Source organism: Suricata suricatta, chromosome 14 (assembly GCF_006229205.1).
Source record: "Suricata suricatta isolate VVHF042 chromosome 14, meerkat_22Aug2017_6uvM2_HiC, whole genome shotgun sequence".
In the NCBI taxonomy this organism is placed as follows: domain Eukaryota; kingdom Metazoa; phylum Chordata; class Mammalia; order Carnivora; family Herpestidae; genus Suricata; species Suricata suricatta.
In genome coordinates this window covers 45,674,032-45,692,905 of record NC_043713.1, presented here as the reverse complement: position 1 = coordinate 45,692,905, position 18,874 = coordinate 45,674,032, and the positions used below count along the sequence as shown (strand labels likewise).

General features: G+C 39.5%; 1 protein-coding gene across 2 annotated transcripts in view; it reads right to left on the bottom strand.

Annotated features, from left to right (window-relative positions):
• Window positions 1–16,295, bottom strand: part of OSBPL1A (oxysterol binding protein like 1A) — a 226,604-nt gene extending 210,309 nt beyond the window's left edge. Inside the window, exons 1-3 of one of the 2 annotated variants that reach the window (XM_029921355.1) lie at window positions 16,112–16,295; window positions 14,924–15,017; window positions 11,000–11,069 (exon numbers count right to left, since the gene is read on the bottom strand). In XM_029921355.1, the coding sequence (XP_029777215.1) occupies window positions 11,000–11,009 (10 nt within the window). In that variant the 5' untranslated portion in view covers window positions 11,010–11,069; window positions 14,924–15,017; window positions 16,112–16,295. The remainder of the gene's footprint in view (window positions 1–10,999; window positions 11,070–14,923; window positions 15,018–16,111) is intronic. The other variant, XM_029921356.1, reaches the window with a different exon arrangement.
• Window positions 16,296–18,874: the final 2,579 nt, after the last annotated feature.

Sequence of the window (18,874 nt, the reverse complement as noted above, 5' to 3'; positions counted from 1 at the left end):
AAAAGACTAACACATTTAAAAGAATTATTTTTGTTTTGGGTACACAGTGTACAAAGATGTAATTCTGTGACATCAGTAGCCAAAAGGGGTGGGGACAGAGCATAAAGGAGCAAGGTTATTGTGTGTGTTAAGTTAAACTAGTATAAATTCAAATTAGTGCTATAACTTTAGGATAAATGTAATCCCCATGGTAACCTCCCTCCCAAAAACATAGCTACAGAATCTACAGAAAGAAAAACACTTTAAATATTTCAGTATAAAAAAATGAAATTCCAAAGAACTCTAAATAGCCAAAACAATCTTGAAAAAGAAGGCACTGCAGGAGGACTGACACTTCTTGATTTTGAAACTTATAACAAAGCTACTGTAATCAAACACTGTGGTACTAGCATAAAGACAGACATAAAGAACAGTGGAATAGGATAGGGAAGCCAGAAATAAACCCTTGTGTATATGGTCAATGATTTTTTATAAGACTGCCAACATGATTCAACAGTCTTGTCAACAAATGGTGCTGGGAAAACGGACAATCCACATGGAAAAGAATAAAGGTGAACTTTTACCTAACCTCATACTCAAAACTAATTCAAACTGAATCAAAGATCTAAATGCAAAACAAAAAACAATGAAACTCTTAGAAGAACACACAGGGCAAATGCTTCATGACACTGGTTTTGGCAAGGATTTCTGGATAGAACAAGGGCACGGGTAACAAAAGAAAAAAGACAAGAGAGGACATAAGAATTTTTAAATTCTGTGCATCAGAAGCCACTATCAGAGTTAAAACACAAACACAAGACCAGAGAAAAGATTTGCAAATCATATATCTGATACGGGGTTAATAACCAAAATATACAGAGAACTCCTGAAACTCAAACAAAGCCCAGATCAAAAATAGACAAAGTACTTGAACATGGTCTACAAAGAAGATATGCAAATGGCCAATAAGGACAAGAAAAGATGGTTCCTATTACTGATCATTAGGAAAAGGCAAATCAAAACTACAATGAGCTATCACCTCACACTCATGAAGACTACTATGGGAGAAAAAACTCAGAAAACAAGTTTTGTCGAGGATATGGAGAAATCAGAATCCTGCGTACTGTTGGCAGGAATGTAAAATGGTACAGCCATTGTGTAAAACAAATTAGCGATTCCTCAAAAAATTAAAAATAGAACTACCATATAATGTGTGAATTCCACTTCTAAAAGAACTGAAAGTAGGGTCTCAGAGAGGTATTTGTACATCTATATTCAGAGCTGCATTTCCACTCACAGCTAAAACATGGAAGCACACAAGTGTTACCAGCAGACAAACAGTTAAGCAAAATGTGGTACATACGTACAATGGAGTATTTTTCAACCTTTAAAATTTTTGCAATATGCTACGATATGAATGAACCCATGAGAACATTATACTAAGTGAAATAAAGCAGTCACAGAAAGACAAATATTGTATGATTCCACTTTTATGAAGTAATTTGAGCACAGTAGTCAAAAGAGAAAATAATTGGAATGGTAGTGGCCAGGGGCTTGGTGGAGAGGAAAATGTAAAGTTATTTATGGGTATAGAGTTTCAGTTTTATAAGAAAAGTTCTCAAGATGGATGATGGTAATGGTAGCACACATAATTAATCTATTTAATACCACAAACATCTTTAAGATGGTAAATTTTATCTTCTACGTATTTCATAATTTAAAAAATAAACATATACCATTTCCTTTCCCAGGGCAATTCTACTTCTAGGAATTATCCTATAGAAATACTTACATGAGTATTTCATAAGCATGTTCATAAGGATTGCTTTATTTACAATAGTGAAAAATGTATTAAAAAGTCCATGTCCATCAATAGGCAACTAGTTAAATAAATCCACTAAGGCTAAAAGAAATGCTCTACAGACTAGAGAGGATGGAAGACAGTTGAAGGATGACTTCAGAAAGTATCAGCCTAGGAGCGCCTGGGTGGGTCAGGGGGATAAGCCTCCAACTTCAGCTCAGGCCATGATCTCACAGTTGGGGAGCTCAGCCCCATGTCAGGCTCTATGCTGGTAGCCTGCTTCATATTCTGTCTCCCTCTCTCTCTGCCCCTCCCCAGCTGGTGCTCGGTCTCTCAAAAGTAAATAAACATTTAAAAATATTAAAAACAAAAAGTAGCAGCCTATGCACAGTAAACCACCATTAGAGGATGACCGGCCTGACTGGTGTCTCCACCCACTCAACCCCCACTCAATTTCTGCTTGAGCACCAACCCCCAAGGCACCTCACTGACTGATATCAGGGAGTGACTTGCCTTCTTATGCTAAAAATATGTGAATTGTACCTTATGAAAAAACTTTTGGAAGTTTCTTCTTTTGTGATTATAGGAGCAAATATTACATTTTTAAACCTGTTTTTCCTCCCCTTGAAAAAACAGGCTCTTAACCCCTGCTCACAAAAGAACTAACTCTTGCCTTTGCTATTCTAAAATCATTGCCTTGTATTTGAATGCTAAAGATCCCTTCCTTCCCCATGTGATAAGCATCTAGACACCTATTTCAGTCACTATTAATAAAGAATATGCATGAGTCTTCCACCAATCTGTGTTCTGGGAAATTTTTACATACCAAAGAATTTGTCATTAGAAATCACTCTCTAAGGCAATTGCCACTGTTTTGTACCCCATACATTTTTTCAATAAATAAAGCTGACTCTCTGGTCAGTGCAGAGACGCCTGCCTGATGAGTAGAGAGAAGCCCAGGCTCTCTCGCTCCAGTTCACCTACACCATCCATCCTTCAGGGAGCCCTGGACCTGCTGGAGCTGGACTCCTGCATCCAGCCATCTTGCCATCTTCCTAATGCTGACAAGCCAGGCTCCACCCCCTGGGAGGAAACTAAGCTGGTGACAGTCCCTAAAGGATAACATACTCCAGAGGACACCAGCAGCTCCCAACAAATAGCTAAGCCAGATGAATCTTGGTAAAAATGGCAGTCAGCAAGTCCCTCCTACTTTCTTGATTTCTAGTCAGCTTTCAAGTTCCTCATTCTTAAATATCTGAATGAAACCTCTAAAACATGAAAGAGTCTAAAACCAAAGAGGGGAAAAAGCACCTTGAAAAGAAGTTCAGAGAAGAAATTAAATGAAACATAATCGTTAGAGAATGAAATTATATTCTGAAACAAAACCAAAATACATATTTTATATTATTTTTTTATATATTTTTATATTATTAAAATATAAAACTGCAGAAAAATATATTTGAGTATTAAAAATGATAGCAAAAATGTCAAAGAAACCAGGAGCTACTCCTTTTAAATGATCAATCTTGGGGCACCTGGGTGGCTCAGTTGGGTAAACGTCTGACTCTGGCTCAGGTTGTGATCCCACAGTTGGCGGGTTTGACTGAGTCCCACATCAGGGTCTGTGCTGACAGCTCAGAACCTGGAGCCTGCTTCGGATTCTGTGTCTTCCTCTCTGCCCTGCCCACTCACATCCTGTCTATCTCTCTCAAAATTTAACATATATCAAAAAAAAATTTTTAAAGAGCAATCTTTAGCCAAACTCAAAAAAAAAAAAACCCTCAAAATCAGAAATGAAAGAGGAGAAATAATTGACACCACAGAATTACAAAGGATTGTAAGATAATACTGTGAAAAATTAGTGCTAACATATTGGAAAGAAATGGATAAATTCCTAGAAACATACATCCTCCCAAAACTGAATCAAGAACAAACAAATTTTGAACAGACCATTATCAGCAATGAAACTGAATCAGTAATCAGAAAATTCCCCAAAATGAAAATCCATGAACAGATGGTTTCATAGAATGAATTCTACCAAACATTTCAAGAAATGATAATACCTATTCTCAAACTATTCCAAAAAATGAAAGAACAAAAGCTTCCAAATCCTTCTATGAGGCTAGCATTACTCTGATACCAAAACCAGATAAAGACACTACAAAAAATAAAAACAAATGGGGGGGCTGCAAATGAATGAATCTCAAGCAGGCTCCAAAGTCAATGCAGAGTCCAAAGCAGGGCTCAGTCCCATGACCCTGGGATCATGACCTGAAGCCGAAATCAAGATTCAGATGCTCAGTCAACTGGGCCATCCAGGTGCCCCAGGAGAGCAACACTGTTAAAATGTTTATACTACTCAAAGCAATCTACACACTTAACGTAAACCTTGTCAAAATACCAACAGTATTTTTCACAGAACTAGAACGAACAATCCTAAGATTTGTATGGAACCACAGAAGACTTCACTGGCCAAAGCAATTTTGAATAAGAATAAAACTGGAGGTATCACAATCCTAGATTTCAAGATATACTACTAAGCTGTAGTAATCAAAACAGTATGGTACAGGCAAAAAACCAGACATGGATCAACAGAACACAAGAGAAAGCCCAGAATAAACCCACAGTTATATGGTAAATTAATCTTTAACACCGGAGACAATAATATACAATGGGAAAAATAAAGTCTCTTCAACAAATGATGTTGGGAAAACTGGACAGCTACATACAAAAGAATAAGACCAGATCACTGTCTTACACCATACATAAAAATCAACTCAAAATGGGTTAAAGACCTAAATGTAAGGCACAAAATCATAGAAATCAGAAGAAAGTACAAGCAGTAATTTTTCAAACATTGACCATGGCAACATTTTTCTAAATGTGTCTCCTGAGGCAAGGAAAAAAACCCAAAAACACACTGCTGGGGGAAATATCAAAATAAAAAGCTTCTGCACAGCAAAGGAAACAATCAACAAAACTAAAAGGCAACTTACTGAATGGGAGAAGATACTTGTGAGTGACATATCTGATTAAAAGGTTAGTATTCAAATATATATAAAAAAAACTTAGACACATAGGGCTGGCTCATTTGGAGGACCTTATAACTCTTGATCTTTAGGTCAAGAGTTTGAATGCCACAATGGGTGTACAGATTATTAAAAATTATATGATATATATATATATACACACAAACACATATATATAAAGAACTTATACAACACCAAAAAAAAAAACCCAATTAAAAAATAGGCAGAAGATATGAAGACATTTCTCCAAAGACATACAGATGGTCAATGGACACATGGAAAGATGCTCAACATAACCCATCATCAGAGAAATGATAATCAAAACTAGACTGAACTATCACCTTATACCTGTCAGAACTGCTAAAATCAACAACACAAGAAACAACAAGTGTTGGTGAGGATGTGGGGGGAAAAGGAAAACTTTTGCACTGTTTGTGGAAATGCAAACTGGCACAGCCACTGTGGAAGACAGTATGGAGGTTTCTCAAAAATTTAAAAATAGAACTACCCTGGAGGTGTCTGGGTGGCTCAGTGGTTTAAGCATCCGACTCCATTTCAGGTCATGATCTCACAGTTCGTGGGTTCAAGCCCTGCATCAGGCTCTGTGCTGACAGCCTGGAGCCTAGAGCCTGCTTTGGATTCTGTGTCTCCCTCTCACTCTGTCCCTCTCCTGCTTGTGCTCTGTCTCTCAAAAATGAATAAACATTGAAAAAAATACAACTACCCAATAATCCAGGAATAGCACTACTGGGTGTTCACTCAAAAAATTTGAAAACACTAATTCAAAGAGATATATACACCCCTATGCTTATTGCAGCATTATTTACAACAGCCAAACTTTGGAAGCTGCTCAAATGTCCCCTGATAGATGAATGTATAAAGAAGATGTGTGTATACGCCCATCCACCCACACGATGGAATATTATTCAGCCATAAGAAGAATGAAATCCTGCCATTTGCAACAACACGGATGGAGCTAGAGAGTATAATGCTAAGCAAAATAAGTCAGAGAAGGACAAATACCATATGATATCACTCATATGTGGAATTTAAGACACAAAACAAATGAGCAAAAGGGGAAAAATGAGAGAGGCAAAGCAAGAAACAGTCTCCTATCTATAAAGAACAAATTGACGATTACCAGAGGGAAGGTGAGTAAGGGAAAGGGGAAAATCAGGGATGGAGGTTAAAGAGTACCCTTATCACGATGAACAAAATAAAGTGATTAAAAATAAAAATAAATCTTACCCACATAAACAGTTCACTATAATAGATTAACCACAACAGCAGCTCATGAACACTGGGACTGGGGGTTTGTTAATGCCTACCCAAGATGGGCGGCCTGCAGGAGGCCCTGAGGCACGATGATGACGACACAGTCTCTGCCCCTCAGAAACAAGCCAGTCACCAGACCAACATGTGCCACAAATAGTAACGTGGGCAAGGAACAGGCCAACCATCACACCAACCTGCGCCACGAACAGAACCGTGTGCAAGGGACAGTGGCTGTACAGGAGACGAGGGTGGGTCGCTCTTCATCTCGTTGGTTAGAGAAGGAGCCACAGAAAAGATGACGTCTAAGCTGGAACCTGAAGGATGCGAAGTTCTCGAGACCAGTAGGGGAGGAAAGTCGCTACCGTGGACAAAGTGGGTGAAGCTGTGAGTCCGTGCTGCCGGTGGGGAGTCAGGAGACTCCTGGGGGAACTGGAGCGGGAGAGGTCCAGAGAGCAGCAGGAGAAGCACGCGGTTGTGGGCTAGAATTCACACGGTGGGACTCTCAGCCTTGCAGTGGTCATTAAAGTCCTCCAGGTGAGGAATGAGATTCCCCACCTGGAGGAGCCCAACATTTAAGGGGGAGGAGGCCTGTGACGACGATCTAGCAGAGGAGGACCGAGGTTGGAAAAGGGGACAGAGGAGGGTGAAAGCACTGAAACCAAGAGAGAACGGAGCTTCAAAGGGGCCAGATGGGCGTGAAACAGTAAAAGCAGCACAGGACCAGGTGTGAGAGCATTGGCCGGTCTGGTGAATCAGAGGTCATCGACGAACTCAAGAGTACAGACAAAAGCAGATGTGGGTACACTGAAGAGTGAGTGAGGATAGAGGACACCAGACTCCTTTAACGGAACTTTGTTCGGAAGAGCTACTGTTAGCTCTAGACTTTGGATAGTTGGGCACGTGTTACAGGCTGTGGGGCAAGGGCCAGACACAGGGAACCTTGATGTATAGGAGAAAGGAGGGGTGCAGGATTGAAAAGATCCTAGAGGTTCCTAAAATAGATGGATAAAAAGCCCAAGAAGAGCATGGCACGGAGGCCAGGGGCAGGGAGATGGTACTTAGGGACCGGTGCGCAAAGCTAGGCAGCCCAGGAAGAGCTCCTGTCTGATGGCTACCAATTTCCTCAGAACAGAAACAAGTTCTTAGGTATTTTAACAGGAGAGAAAACTCTTACTTTAAGACAGGATGGGTGGGTGGTGGGGTGTAATAGAGGTAAATAAAATACAGATTATTTTGAAGGGAACCAGGCCAGTTAAACATCACCAAAACCTGGGGAGGTGTAATAGAGGTAAATAAAATAGATTATTTTGAAGGGAACCAGGCCAGTTAAATATCACCAAAACCTGGGGAGGTGTAATAGAGGTAAATAAAATAGATTATTTTGAAGGGAACCAGGCCAGTTAAATATGACCAAAACCTGGGGAGGTGGGGATCTCTTGCTGCTCTCTGCTTAACTCCTATAGATTTTAATGTAGGGCCATTTGATTAAAAAAAAAATATTCTTGGGGTACCTGGGTGGCTCAGTTGGTTAAGCGTCCAACTTCAGCTCAGGTCATAATCTTATGGTTCATGAGTTTGAACCCCACATCAGGCTCTAAGCAGACAGCTCAGAGCCTGGAGCCTGCTTCAGATTCTGTCTTCCTCTCTGCCCTCCCCAACTGACATAGGTCTCTCTCTTTCTCTCTCAAAAATAAACACTAAAAAAAATTAAAAATCTATATTCTTAAAGCAATTTGTACATTCTGTCATTTTCTAAGCAATTTTAACACATCAAAAGTAATTAGCCTATCAGCAGACCTAGTCAATTCTAGAGGTTCAAGGACTGTAAAATTTAGGACTTAAGTAATACCCTTGAAGATACATTCCAAACTGCATTTTCCCTATATTACTTTTATAAACTTCTATGATCCTAAAAAGGAGTGGCAGGGGTAGGAAGAGAATGACTCCCTGTAGAAACAAGTCTATAAAAATCACATATACATTTAAATATGTACATTTTTAATGTTTATTTTGAAAGAGAGCACAAGCAAGGGAGGGGCAGAGAGAGAGAGGGGGAGAAAGAATCCCAAGCAGGCCCTATGCTGTCAGCACAGAGCCTGATGCAGGGCTTGAACCAATGAAGCTATGAGATCATGACCTGAGCCGAAACCAAGAGTCACCAAGAGCCACCCAGGCACCCCCAAATCATATATACATTTAAAACTTACTTCCATGAACAAATCATTTCGTTTTAGGAGCAGAAAACAGCAAGAATATATTTTAGCAAGATAACTTCTCAGTGGCTCTAACACACAGTCAAATTAGCACAACTCCAAAAATACCTGTAATTTAAAAATTCAGTAAACTTCCTAAAATGCTAGCAGTATGACCAGCATATTCATCTTTATGTTCCTTCCAACTAAGCCACAAAGAAACTGTTCCGAATCGAGGCATACAACCATTCATGGCAACCTCTTTCTCCATTCAAGAATCAGAACTCAAAGTCCACTGCCGATGAAGCAGACCTGAATTTTAGAATATCCACGAGGATCTTAAACCATGTGCCTTCGGCAGGCATCCAGTCAGCCAGCACACGGGCTGGGAAGGTGTCCAGTGTAATGTGCCCAAGCTGCTGCAGCTTCCCTACCAGCACCAGGGCACCCTCACCTTCCCTAGCACTTGTGTCCCACAAGCAGATGAAGCAGCAAACATCTGATTGAGGGCTGACCACATTCCAGGTATTGTCCTGAGCTTTGGTGACCCATTAATAACACCAGGCCTTATACTAGGGGGAACTTATAAATACTGTAGGGACACGTATACACATCAATTACTATCCACCTCTCTCAAAAAGTCTGACTTGCTCTCTTCATTCCCAACCTCAACTAGATCCCTCACTGTATTTACCTCACGTCAGCCTGCAAGTATTCATGGGGTCATTTCTCTGGCTCTCCTGAGGCTGCACTTCCTGTAAACTTGAATGGGGACAGGGTCTCAGGTCTATTATGTTCCCCATCATATTTCTAGTACCTAGTAAGGTGCCCAGAACACAGCAGGTAATCAAACGTTAAATAGATAAACGACAGAATGGATGTGGATTTAGTTCTGAGAACAAAGCAATCAAGCCTCCCTATAGGAAGGCCTAAAGGCAAAGTCTTTAAGTGGTACACCTTTAATAACAATTAGTGAAAGTTTGTTTTTCTTTTTTTAATTTAATCTTTATTTTTGAGAGAGACTGAGTGCAAGCAGGGTAGGAACAGAGAGAGAGGGAGAAACAGAATCTTAAGCAGGCTCCAGGCTCTGAGCCATCAGCACAGAGCCCGATGTGGGGTTCAAACTCAGAACTGCAAGATCATGACCTGAGCCAAAGCCGGACACTTAACCAACTGAGCCACCCAGGTGCCCCTAATGAAGGCTTTTTCTTATCTGTTACAGAAAAAGAGAACTTTTTAAAAAATCTACTCTAGGATTACTAAATATTACTATTATTTAGCTTGATGCATCATTGATTTATAAATAAACTGAGATCTGTGATTAATAGTTGACTTTAGAAGAAAAACAAAAGAATCCAAATTCACATGCTGAACAGATTTTTTTTTAATGTGGAATCATGAGCTTATTTCAGAAAAGGGCTTGGTCTCTGATGTGTAAGAGAAAGAAAAAGACAAGCAATCCCTTACTGCAGCTGATCAGAATGGATCTGAGCCACAGCCTACTGCCTTTGTATTTTTCATCATCACTTTGTGGAGATTTTCAACCGCGCTTTCCACATTCAAGAAATTCCAAGCTTTCTAAGATTAAGGAGATACGGGGGCGCCTGGGTAGTTTACTAGGTTAAGCATCTTACTTCAGCTCAGGTCACGATCTCAAGGTTTGCGTTTGAGCCCCGCATCAGGCTCTGGGCTGACATCTCAGAGCCTGGAGCCTGTTTCAGTTTCTGTGTCTCCCTCTCTCTCTGACCCTTTCCCCACTTGCATCTGTCTGTCTCTCTCTCTCTCTCAAAAATAAATAAACGTTAAAAAAAAATTAAGATTAATGAGATTTTTAATGACCAAGAGAATATTTTCAGGGAACTAACTAGACAAAAAACAGTTTGAGCTTCAAAAACTGGGAGACTACAGACTATTTTGCCTTGTTTCCTCTCTTCCAAGGTCCACTGAGGAAGCCAGACTTCTAAATTATTTATTTTATTGTTTTATAAACATTGTAAATTACCTAATTAGACTGGTGCTCATACTTGGTCTGTGCCACTAAATGACCACTCAATACAGTGGATAAATTCTGCAGCCCTTACAACTCTGAGGTTCTGGCAAAGACCCTAAAACTTGGAGCCTAAAGGACAGTCATGACTTGCTAAATTTGGTTGGAGGTCTATCAGAAATTGAATTGCTACTTTTCTGTAGTATTCAAGTTTAAGGTCTACAGAATCAATGTAGAAAATTCCCAGAGAAATCAAACATAATAAAGTTTGGGGCCCTGGGTGGCTCAGTAGGTTAAGCTTCCAACTCTTGAGTTCGGCTCAGGTCATAGTCTTTTAGTTTGTAAGTTCAAGCCCCACATTACACTCCATGCTGACATTATGAAGCCTGCTTAGGGTTCTCTCTCCTGCTCTGCCCCTCCCCTGCTTGCTTGCTCCGTCAAAATAAACTTAAAAAAAAAAAGCCCAAAAATAATAAAGTTCAACAATCAGAGCTAATTCACCTGAGTACCAAAAACTCACAGTATAAATTTGTCTTTGAGTTCTTAATGATATTTAAAAAGTTGAAATTCAAAGACATACATGTTAACTTTACTCAGTCATACACATAACAACATTTAACCAGGCATCATAACACATCAGGGAAGTATAGCAATTTCTCAAAAATTAAGAATTATCATATGATGCACAATATACCCAAAAGTGTTAGACCATGGACTTGAACAGATAATTGCTCACCCATGTCCATAGCAGCATTCTTCACAATAGCCAAGAGGTGGAAGCAATCTAAGAGTCCAGTGACATGTAACTAGAAAAAGTGTGGTATATACATACAATGGATTATTATTTAACCTTGAAAAGGAAGCAAATTCTGACACATGCTACAACATGGGTGAAATTTGCACAAATTATGCTAAGTCAAACTAGACATAAGACGACAAATATTATAGGATTCCATTTACATGAGGCACCCAGAGTAGACACATTCATAGAAAATAGGATAGTGGTTACTAGGAGCTGGAGAAGGGAGTGGGTAGTGTTTAATGGTTACACAGCTTCTGTTTGGGATGATGAAATAATCCTGGAGATGGAGAGTGGCAATGGTTGCACAATGATATGAATTACTTAATGCCACTGAATAGTATACTTCAAAATGGTTAAAAGGGTAATTCTATGTTATATGTATTTTACAATGAAAGAAATTCAGGAAGCATCTGAAATATGGTTCTTAAAATTGTCAAACAGCTTTTGTACTATTAAAGTCAAAAGGAACCTAATTATTCAAAATTGGCCACATATTGTGATTAATATAAAAATTCTCAGGGGCACCTGGGTGGCTCAGTCAGTTGAGTATCTGACTTCAGCTCAGGTCATGATTTCACAGTTCATGGGTTCAAGTCCTGCATCAGGCTCTGTGCTGACTGCTTCAGATTCTGTCTTCCTCTCTTTCTGCCCCTCCCCCACTGATGCTCTGTCTCAAAAATGCACATTTTAAAAAATTAAAAAATCTCAGATACTGCTTTTATGCTTGGAATTATTACAATATTTGAAACACACTGTATACTAGGAATTTGAGTAGTGAGAAAAATCAAATATATTTATGAACATACTTTACAAACTAACAAAAATCTGTAGTGCACTTAGCACTGCACTTCAATGTAGCTAGCTGCTTAGTGGTTATGGGCTTTTCCCCCGTTATATTCTTTTAATGTGAAGAAAATATTTAAAAATTGGATAATGTAAAAACATGACAATAGCAAAAAAAATAAATTTTGTCCTCATTCATACTAACTCCTAGCAAACAATCAGTGAGTTCTCTGTGACCATATACCTATATGCATGTCTCTGTGTGTGTGTGTGTGTGTGTGTGTGTGTGTGTGTATATATATATAAATGTATACAACTATAAATTTGGGATAGCAATTACACAAATACATTGTTTTAGAAACTCAACACTGATAGATTCATATTTAACCTAACACTGATTTTAGAAATGAAAACTAAAAAGGACAGAGGTGAAATTACTTGCCAAGTATTTGACAATAAAGCCACAACCAGAATCTAGAACTTCTAATCAAGGCATGTAATGTTATTAAAGCTATATATTTCATAAAACTCAATCCAGCCTCTAAAATTAAAGGCCACTGATTCTAGTTATTACTCCTTTGTGAACATTAAGGAAGTTAAATCTGAATTAAGGCTTAATCCCCTCATTTTCAGAAGCTTAGTTTAAACATAGCAAATTAAGGAAAACAACAAATTTCATGTCTATTTTGGAAGCAAACTTCTTTCTTTTAAAAATGTAAAGTTCAGGTGGCTCAGTTAGTTGAGCATCTGGCTATGGCTCAGGTCATGATCTCACGGTTCCTGGGTTTGAGCCCTATGTCAGGCTCTGTGGCTGACAGCTCAGAACCTGGAGCCTGTCTTCAAATTCTGTGTCTCCCTCTCTCTCTGATCTTCCCCTGCTCACCGCGCTCTCTCTCTCTCTCTCTCTCTCAAAAATAAATAAACCATTAAAAATAAATAAAATAAAAATGTAAAGTTCAATTAAAAGTCACTTAATTTTTAATTCAGTGAAACTTTACAAACTCTTTCCAATAAGAGTTAGTGCCCTAATAAATAGCACTGTGTTCTTTGGAGGAGAAATGATAGAGAAGTAGCTAAAATTGTAGTATGTAAGACTACAGTTTGTAAACCTTTGAAGAAAATGTAAAAACATTTATACCAAATTATTTACATTTGACATATTTACACTATCTTCTCTTATTCATACTTGTTATGGATTTAGATGCCGTACTAACATAGTAAAAGAACTATCCCACTTGCTGTGTGTTTATTTTTTACCTTTATTTGGTTGAAAGTGTTAATCAAAATTTGTGAAAATTATATAAGCTTCTTGGCCTAGCTTTATGAAATTGTTTACACTAACCTTAGGTTGCTATACATTATATGTGCTTCAATAACCAAGAACTCTTAGGTGCAACCCTGATTTGCATTTGAACATGATAGATTCTGAAACTATTAACTACTGTTTTAAATAGTTTGGATCTGTAGAAGCAAAGGGTGGAGAAGTCCACACATTAGACAAAGCCAGTTTTAGACAGTAAAAATACTCTAACAATGAACTTGATTGTTACCTTTTAATGATAAAATTCATTAAATTTTAGATAAAATGTATTTAAGTGTTTTCTACTTTTGTTCTTTCACATTTGAAAATTATCTTCCGAACTTATTTATGTATATATAATAATACTGACCTGTTATCTACCATATAGTCAGAAGTTCTCTTTAAAGAAACTTTAAATAACAAAGTAAAAATGTGTGGCTACTTTCCATTATCACATGATAGGAAATTACTATGTAGTGAAAACAGTCTTTGTCTGTTTTCCTATTTGCTGGCTGATACGTACAAGACCTCAAAGCCAGTAGTTCCTCTTACTAAAAGCATATAAATCGTATGGTGACAGATGGTAACTACATTTATCATGGTAAGTACAGCTTAATATACAGAATTGTGCAGTAACTATGTTGTACACCTGAAATTAATTATATGTAAACTACAGTTCAATGAAAAAGCTTTAAAACTATTTTAATGTTTTATTTATTTTTTGAGAGAAAGAGAGAGACAGACGGACAGACAGACACACAGTGTGAGCAGGGGAGGGTCAGAGAGAGGAGTAGACACAGAATCCAAAGACAGGCTCCAGGCTCTTAGCTGGCTGTCAGCACAGAGCCTGACGCAGGGCTCGAACCCACTAACGTGAGATCATGATCTGAGCCGAAGCCGGATGCTCTATTGACTGAGCCATCCAGGCACCCCTAAAACTATTTCTTATACTTGCCCACTTTATTAGTGGTTGAGGTCAGATAAGTGAGGGGAAAAAAAAAAATCAACATTTCTAGGGATCAAGAGCATCCTAAAAGATATTTATATAACATCATGATCATCAATATAAACTGTACAGAGTTTATGTTTTCTAACACTTCCAGTAATGAATTCTGACAAGACTCGCATAAGCTGGTGATGAAACTAACACGTCTTCTTTCTAGCACCTGAAAAGAATTTACTAGTCATCAATAAAGTTCTGATTACCACTAGACTTGGCTTGAAAGAACTGACATGGTTCCTAATGACTTCAACCATTTCTCATGCACTTGCTAGCTCATTCTTTCCTTTCCATGTTATTCCTTAAGCTGATTTCTACCTTCTACTTTTCTCAGTGAATACACAGAATGTACAAAAGTTCAGCTTTAATGATGTCAAGAGGCAAGAAAGCGCCAAAGTTCCAACTTGAAAAGATTATGATTAAATATACAGATGTTTCTGTAAGTTAAAGCCACAAGAAGAAAAATTTTAATTTATCTAACAGACACTGCACTGTGTTATCCCTCAAAAACAAAACAAAACAATAACCACCAGCTGTATTCTTCTACCTACTTGTTGATTCCAAACAAGTATTCCTCCTTTGCCCTAGGGGCAGAGTGGGGGGAGCCATGTTTTTGTAGAAACATCTAGCTGCTATGAATTACAGGTGTAAATACTGCTTGAATAATACCTCCAAGACTGAAGGGCCTCCAGAGACCAGGATTGGCCACCCACCATAAATTTCCACTGACAAGATTCTGCTAAGATATTCAGCAAGTGTCATCTGATAAACTGACCTTGGCAGAAGACTACACAGAATTACAACTGCTTCAGATAAATCTACTCAACTTGCAGCAGTTACCTCCGGTTTTGAATATCAAATGTTCAGTGCTGCCAGGGAGAAAACAAAAAGGTGATAACATTTAAAACTGTTACTGACAGTTTACTTTTTTGTCTCCTGTAGATTGTAGATAGAGCCCCTAGTTTAAAACTGGGGGGGGGGGTGAAAAGAAAGTGGATTTTAATTAACACATAATTCTTTAAATTTTTCAGCTGGGGGGATGCAGAAATTATACCTACTATACTGGCTGCATAAGATTCGTTGTTCTCAGCGTTAGAATGCAAACATTGCTAGCCCTCAAAACAAATTGACAAAATTATTTTCCAAATGCTTAGTAAAGAGGTGAGGATATTCTGAACTGTCAAGAATACATCAACTACAATACTAAGGCTTAAGTTTTCAGGGAAAACTCGTCACTAATTTTAAGTATTACCAACAACTACCCACAAAAGCCTAGTAGCTAAATGTGCTAAATTCGAGCAGTCTCCACTTAATACCACATTGCCAACTGTTCAACTCCACAATATAGTCTTCATAAAGCAACGACTTTTAGAATGAAAAACTAATATTAACTAAATCAGAAAAACCCTTTTCAAACGCCTTCTGCCAATCAATAGGGCCACGGCGTAAATGAATCGTTGTTTCTATTGTGCAACTGCAATCTTTCATACTGTTTCTGAATCCTTTCGATAGTCTTCCATGCTTGCCGAAGTGACCACGAGGTACACTGTGAGAACGGTCACATGGACAGCTCGTGACTTCCACAGAGAATCAATCCTCTCCTCATGGTAGTAGGAATCTAAAAGTTACGATGCACACATCAAAGTACCGAAGGAAGCACATTGCTGAAGCCTTGGTAGGGAACGCATGGAGCACCAGCACGAAGTCGTTGCATCCCGAGTGCAAGTGCAACAAACACCAACATCTTGCTACTTTCAACAACTAACTTCGTTGCAGCATTGGAGAGGCAGCGGCCACAAGGAAACCGAGCTGGGGATTGGAGCCCAGCATCGCGACGACTCAGACCGTCCTAGGAGACACGCGCGAGAGGCCCGCGCAACGCCCCACCAAGGGGTGACAGGTCTTTCCCGCGCACCAGGCAGGGGGGAACGCGCTCGCACAGGAATCGGCCACGGAAACTGACCTACGCGGTCACCCGGGCTCCCAGAGCTCCCGGGGTGGGGGCCACGACCGCAGGCTTCCCCACGTCGATGAAGCGGCCGGCACCGACTCTGGCTGGCACTAGACTCTGGCGGCCCCGCGGAAGGACGTCTTCCGAGTCCCAGAGTCCGGGAGAGGGCGGAACGCGAGGCAGCCAGGCACAACTCCTCGAGGTGGCTCCGCCCCTCCACGCAGCCGGCGCCACGAGCGCGCGCGCGCCGGGATTATTTGCGACGGCCCGTGCGGCACGTGACCCGCGCGCCGGGGCCCCGCCCCCGCCCCAGTCCCCGCCCCCGCACTCCTGGGTCCCTCCCGGACTGCAGAGCCCCGGTCCAGGCTTTGCCTAGCAAGGGGTGCCAGGAGTTGCGAAAGCTCTTGCTCTTCTCACCAAACCCCTGATTCGGAAGAAGGGGTGGACCTGGTACTTGGGAGCTGTGACGGAGAGAGGAAAGGCCCCCTCCCCGGCCGAAGCGAATATATATATTGGGCTAATCCTCTGGAAAACTGTCATTAAAACAAATACATCACCCAGCTGCCCAGATTTTTTTCTTTCCAGCTTCGGTTGAGACTTGACCCAAGGGAACTTAATTGGCTTTGTAAATTAGCTAAACCCCCTTTTCTTTTCACGTGCCAAAGGATGTTAAAATGCCATACAGGTGTACAAGATAGATACCAGCGAAGGATGCTTAAAGACATGAGGATTTACAAAGTTTCCTTCCCCTCCCCCCATCAAAAAATCTTTGATAAAAGTCTACCTCTTCAGTCTCGATTCATAATAGATCTAACCAGAAGACTTAATTATGCAGTCTTCAACATGAAGTTTCAAACTCTAGTATAATTGCAACTTAAAAAAAAATTATGCTTAACTAAAACAAAGGAAATGAGCATATGAAAACTTTTCCAACTTTTTTGCATTTTCCAATACATTTAATGAACCTTTTTGTAATGAAAAATTAGTAAGTAGGTAATATTTTTTAAGAGGCTGTAATTTTCCTGTCAAATCATTTTGGAAACATGTATTAAGAACCTGTTATAGGCTGGTTGGTCTTTGTGCTACATGTGATATACATTATATGGCAGATTTCTTAGAATGTTTTTGGAGAACACAAGGAGCCTTGCTTTTACTTCCCTAGGCTAGCATCATCTCTTATAAAAAAAAAAGGCACTTGAGTAGTACACTACTTCAGCTGCAAAATATGTGGTAACAGAGGCACTAATATTTGCCTTACAAAGAACATCAGAGTTTATTTTCTAAGGATACTGGATTATCTTCACAGCCAAAATAAAAATTGGCCATTGAAATAATTTTCCACAAAATTCTATGAAAGGCTTCATTCTCACTATGATATTTAAATGCCTAAATTTACTACTCAGTAAATGAAAACAGATTCTAGCCAAAAAGGAGGATGGAGGTAATAGAAGATAATCATTACCTTTACTAATAAAGGAAGTTCCAATCTCGATCACTAATTTTTCTGTATATTTACAGGAGCCTCTTTGGTATTTATATAAAGAATCTTTAGGAAAAGATGTCTCTTTGGCATTTTTATGGCCGACTAGTAAGAAGAAAACACAACAAAGGTGTTAACAATTCTTACTGTAGAACACTGCTGTCCAATGGAATTTTCTGCATGGGAATGTTGGAAACGACAAAAGTGTTCTATAATTCTATCCTGTCCAATATAGTAGTCAGTATACAATATAGTAGTCACACGTGCCTACTGAGCTCTTGAAATTTAGCTAGTGGGACTAAAGATCTGAATTTTAAATTTTATTAAATTTTAATTAATTTTAATAGCCACATGTGGCTAGCAGCTACCGTATCGGTGAGCACTGTTCTAGAACAAAGAAATCACTCTATTTCCCCAATCATGGTATACTCTTTCTGGAGAAACTTTTGGCAGATGTAGAACCTCTGGGAGCAATAATTTCTCCAAACTCTCTTCTGAGCTTTTGACAAAGTACGTATTTTAATTTTACAGACAGAGCATGTTAAAGTAACCATATCATCCTTAGCTACAATGCATGTAAGCAGAGATAGAAGTGGAAGCTCCAGATGTATGGACAGGGGTTTGGGGAGTAAATAAGCCTTTGCCCTGCCGTTCCCATGCCTGCCAGACCCAAAGAAAAGAAAAAAAAAAAAAAAGAGGTAGCTATTGTTCTTTAGGCCATGATACACTTCAGAATTGCCCATTGTCTGCTCCACACTAGATCCACCTGGTGCTCTCTCCTTTGCTTTCAATAAACTTGGGAGCTCACAGCTTTCTACCACTGCTCTCCTCCCCATGTTCCAACTATTCCATCCAGACTATGGCACCCGATGTTTGTATCCCTGCAGTTTTGTCTTAAGCCTGAAACAGCCCAGAATGCACTTTGTGCATTCCATGTTTTAAAAACACTCCCCTGGTACCAGTGTGACTTTGAAGTGCTGCAGGAGCACACTAAAGGCTTATGAAATCTTATTAAAAGGAGGATTTTATAGACTGAGACTTTGGGGACGGCTTTGGGTAATTACTGCCTGGAATGCTGAAAAAGTAGGTCAGATGTCCAGGCACATCCAGATCAATTGTTGAGGTGAGGGAAATTAACCCTCCCCTACACCTACAGATTAAGTACTTTGTAGTTATTATGAACTCCAGACCATAAATGCTATGAGGTCAGGAGGTTTTTCTCTGTCATTTGTACCATTACAGTTTATGTAACAGCTAAAATAAGGGAGTTGGCATATTTTCGGATATTGAATTAT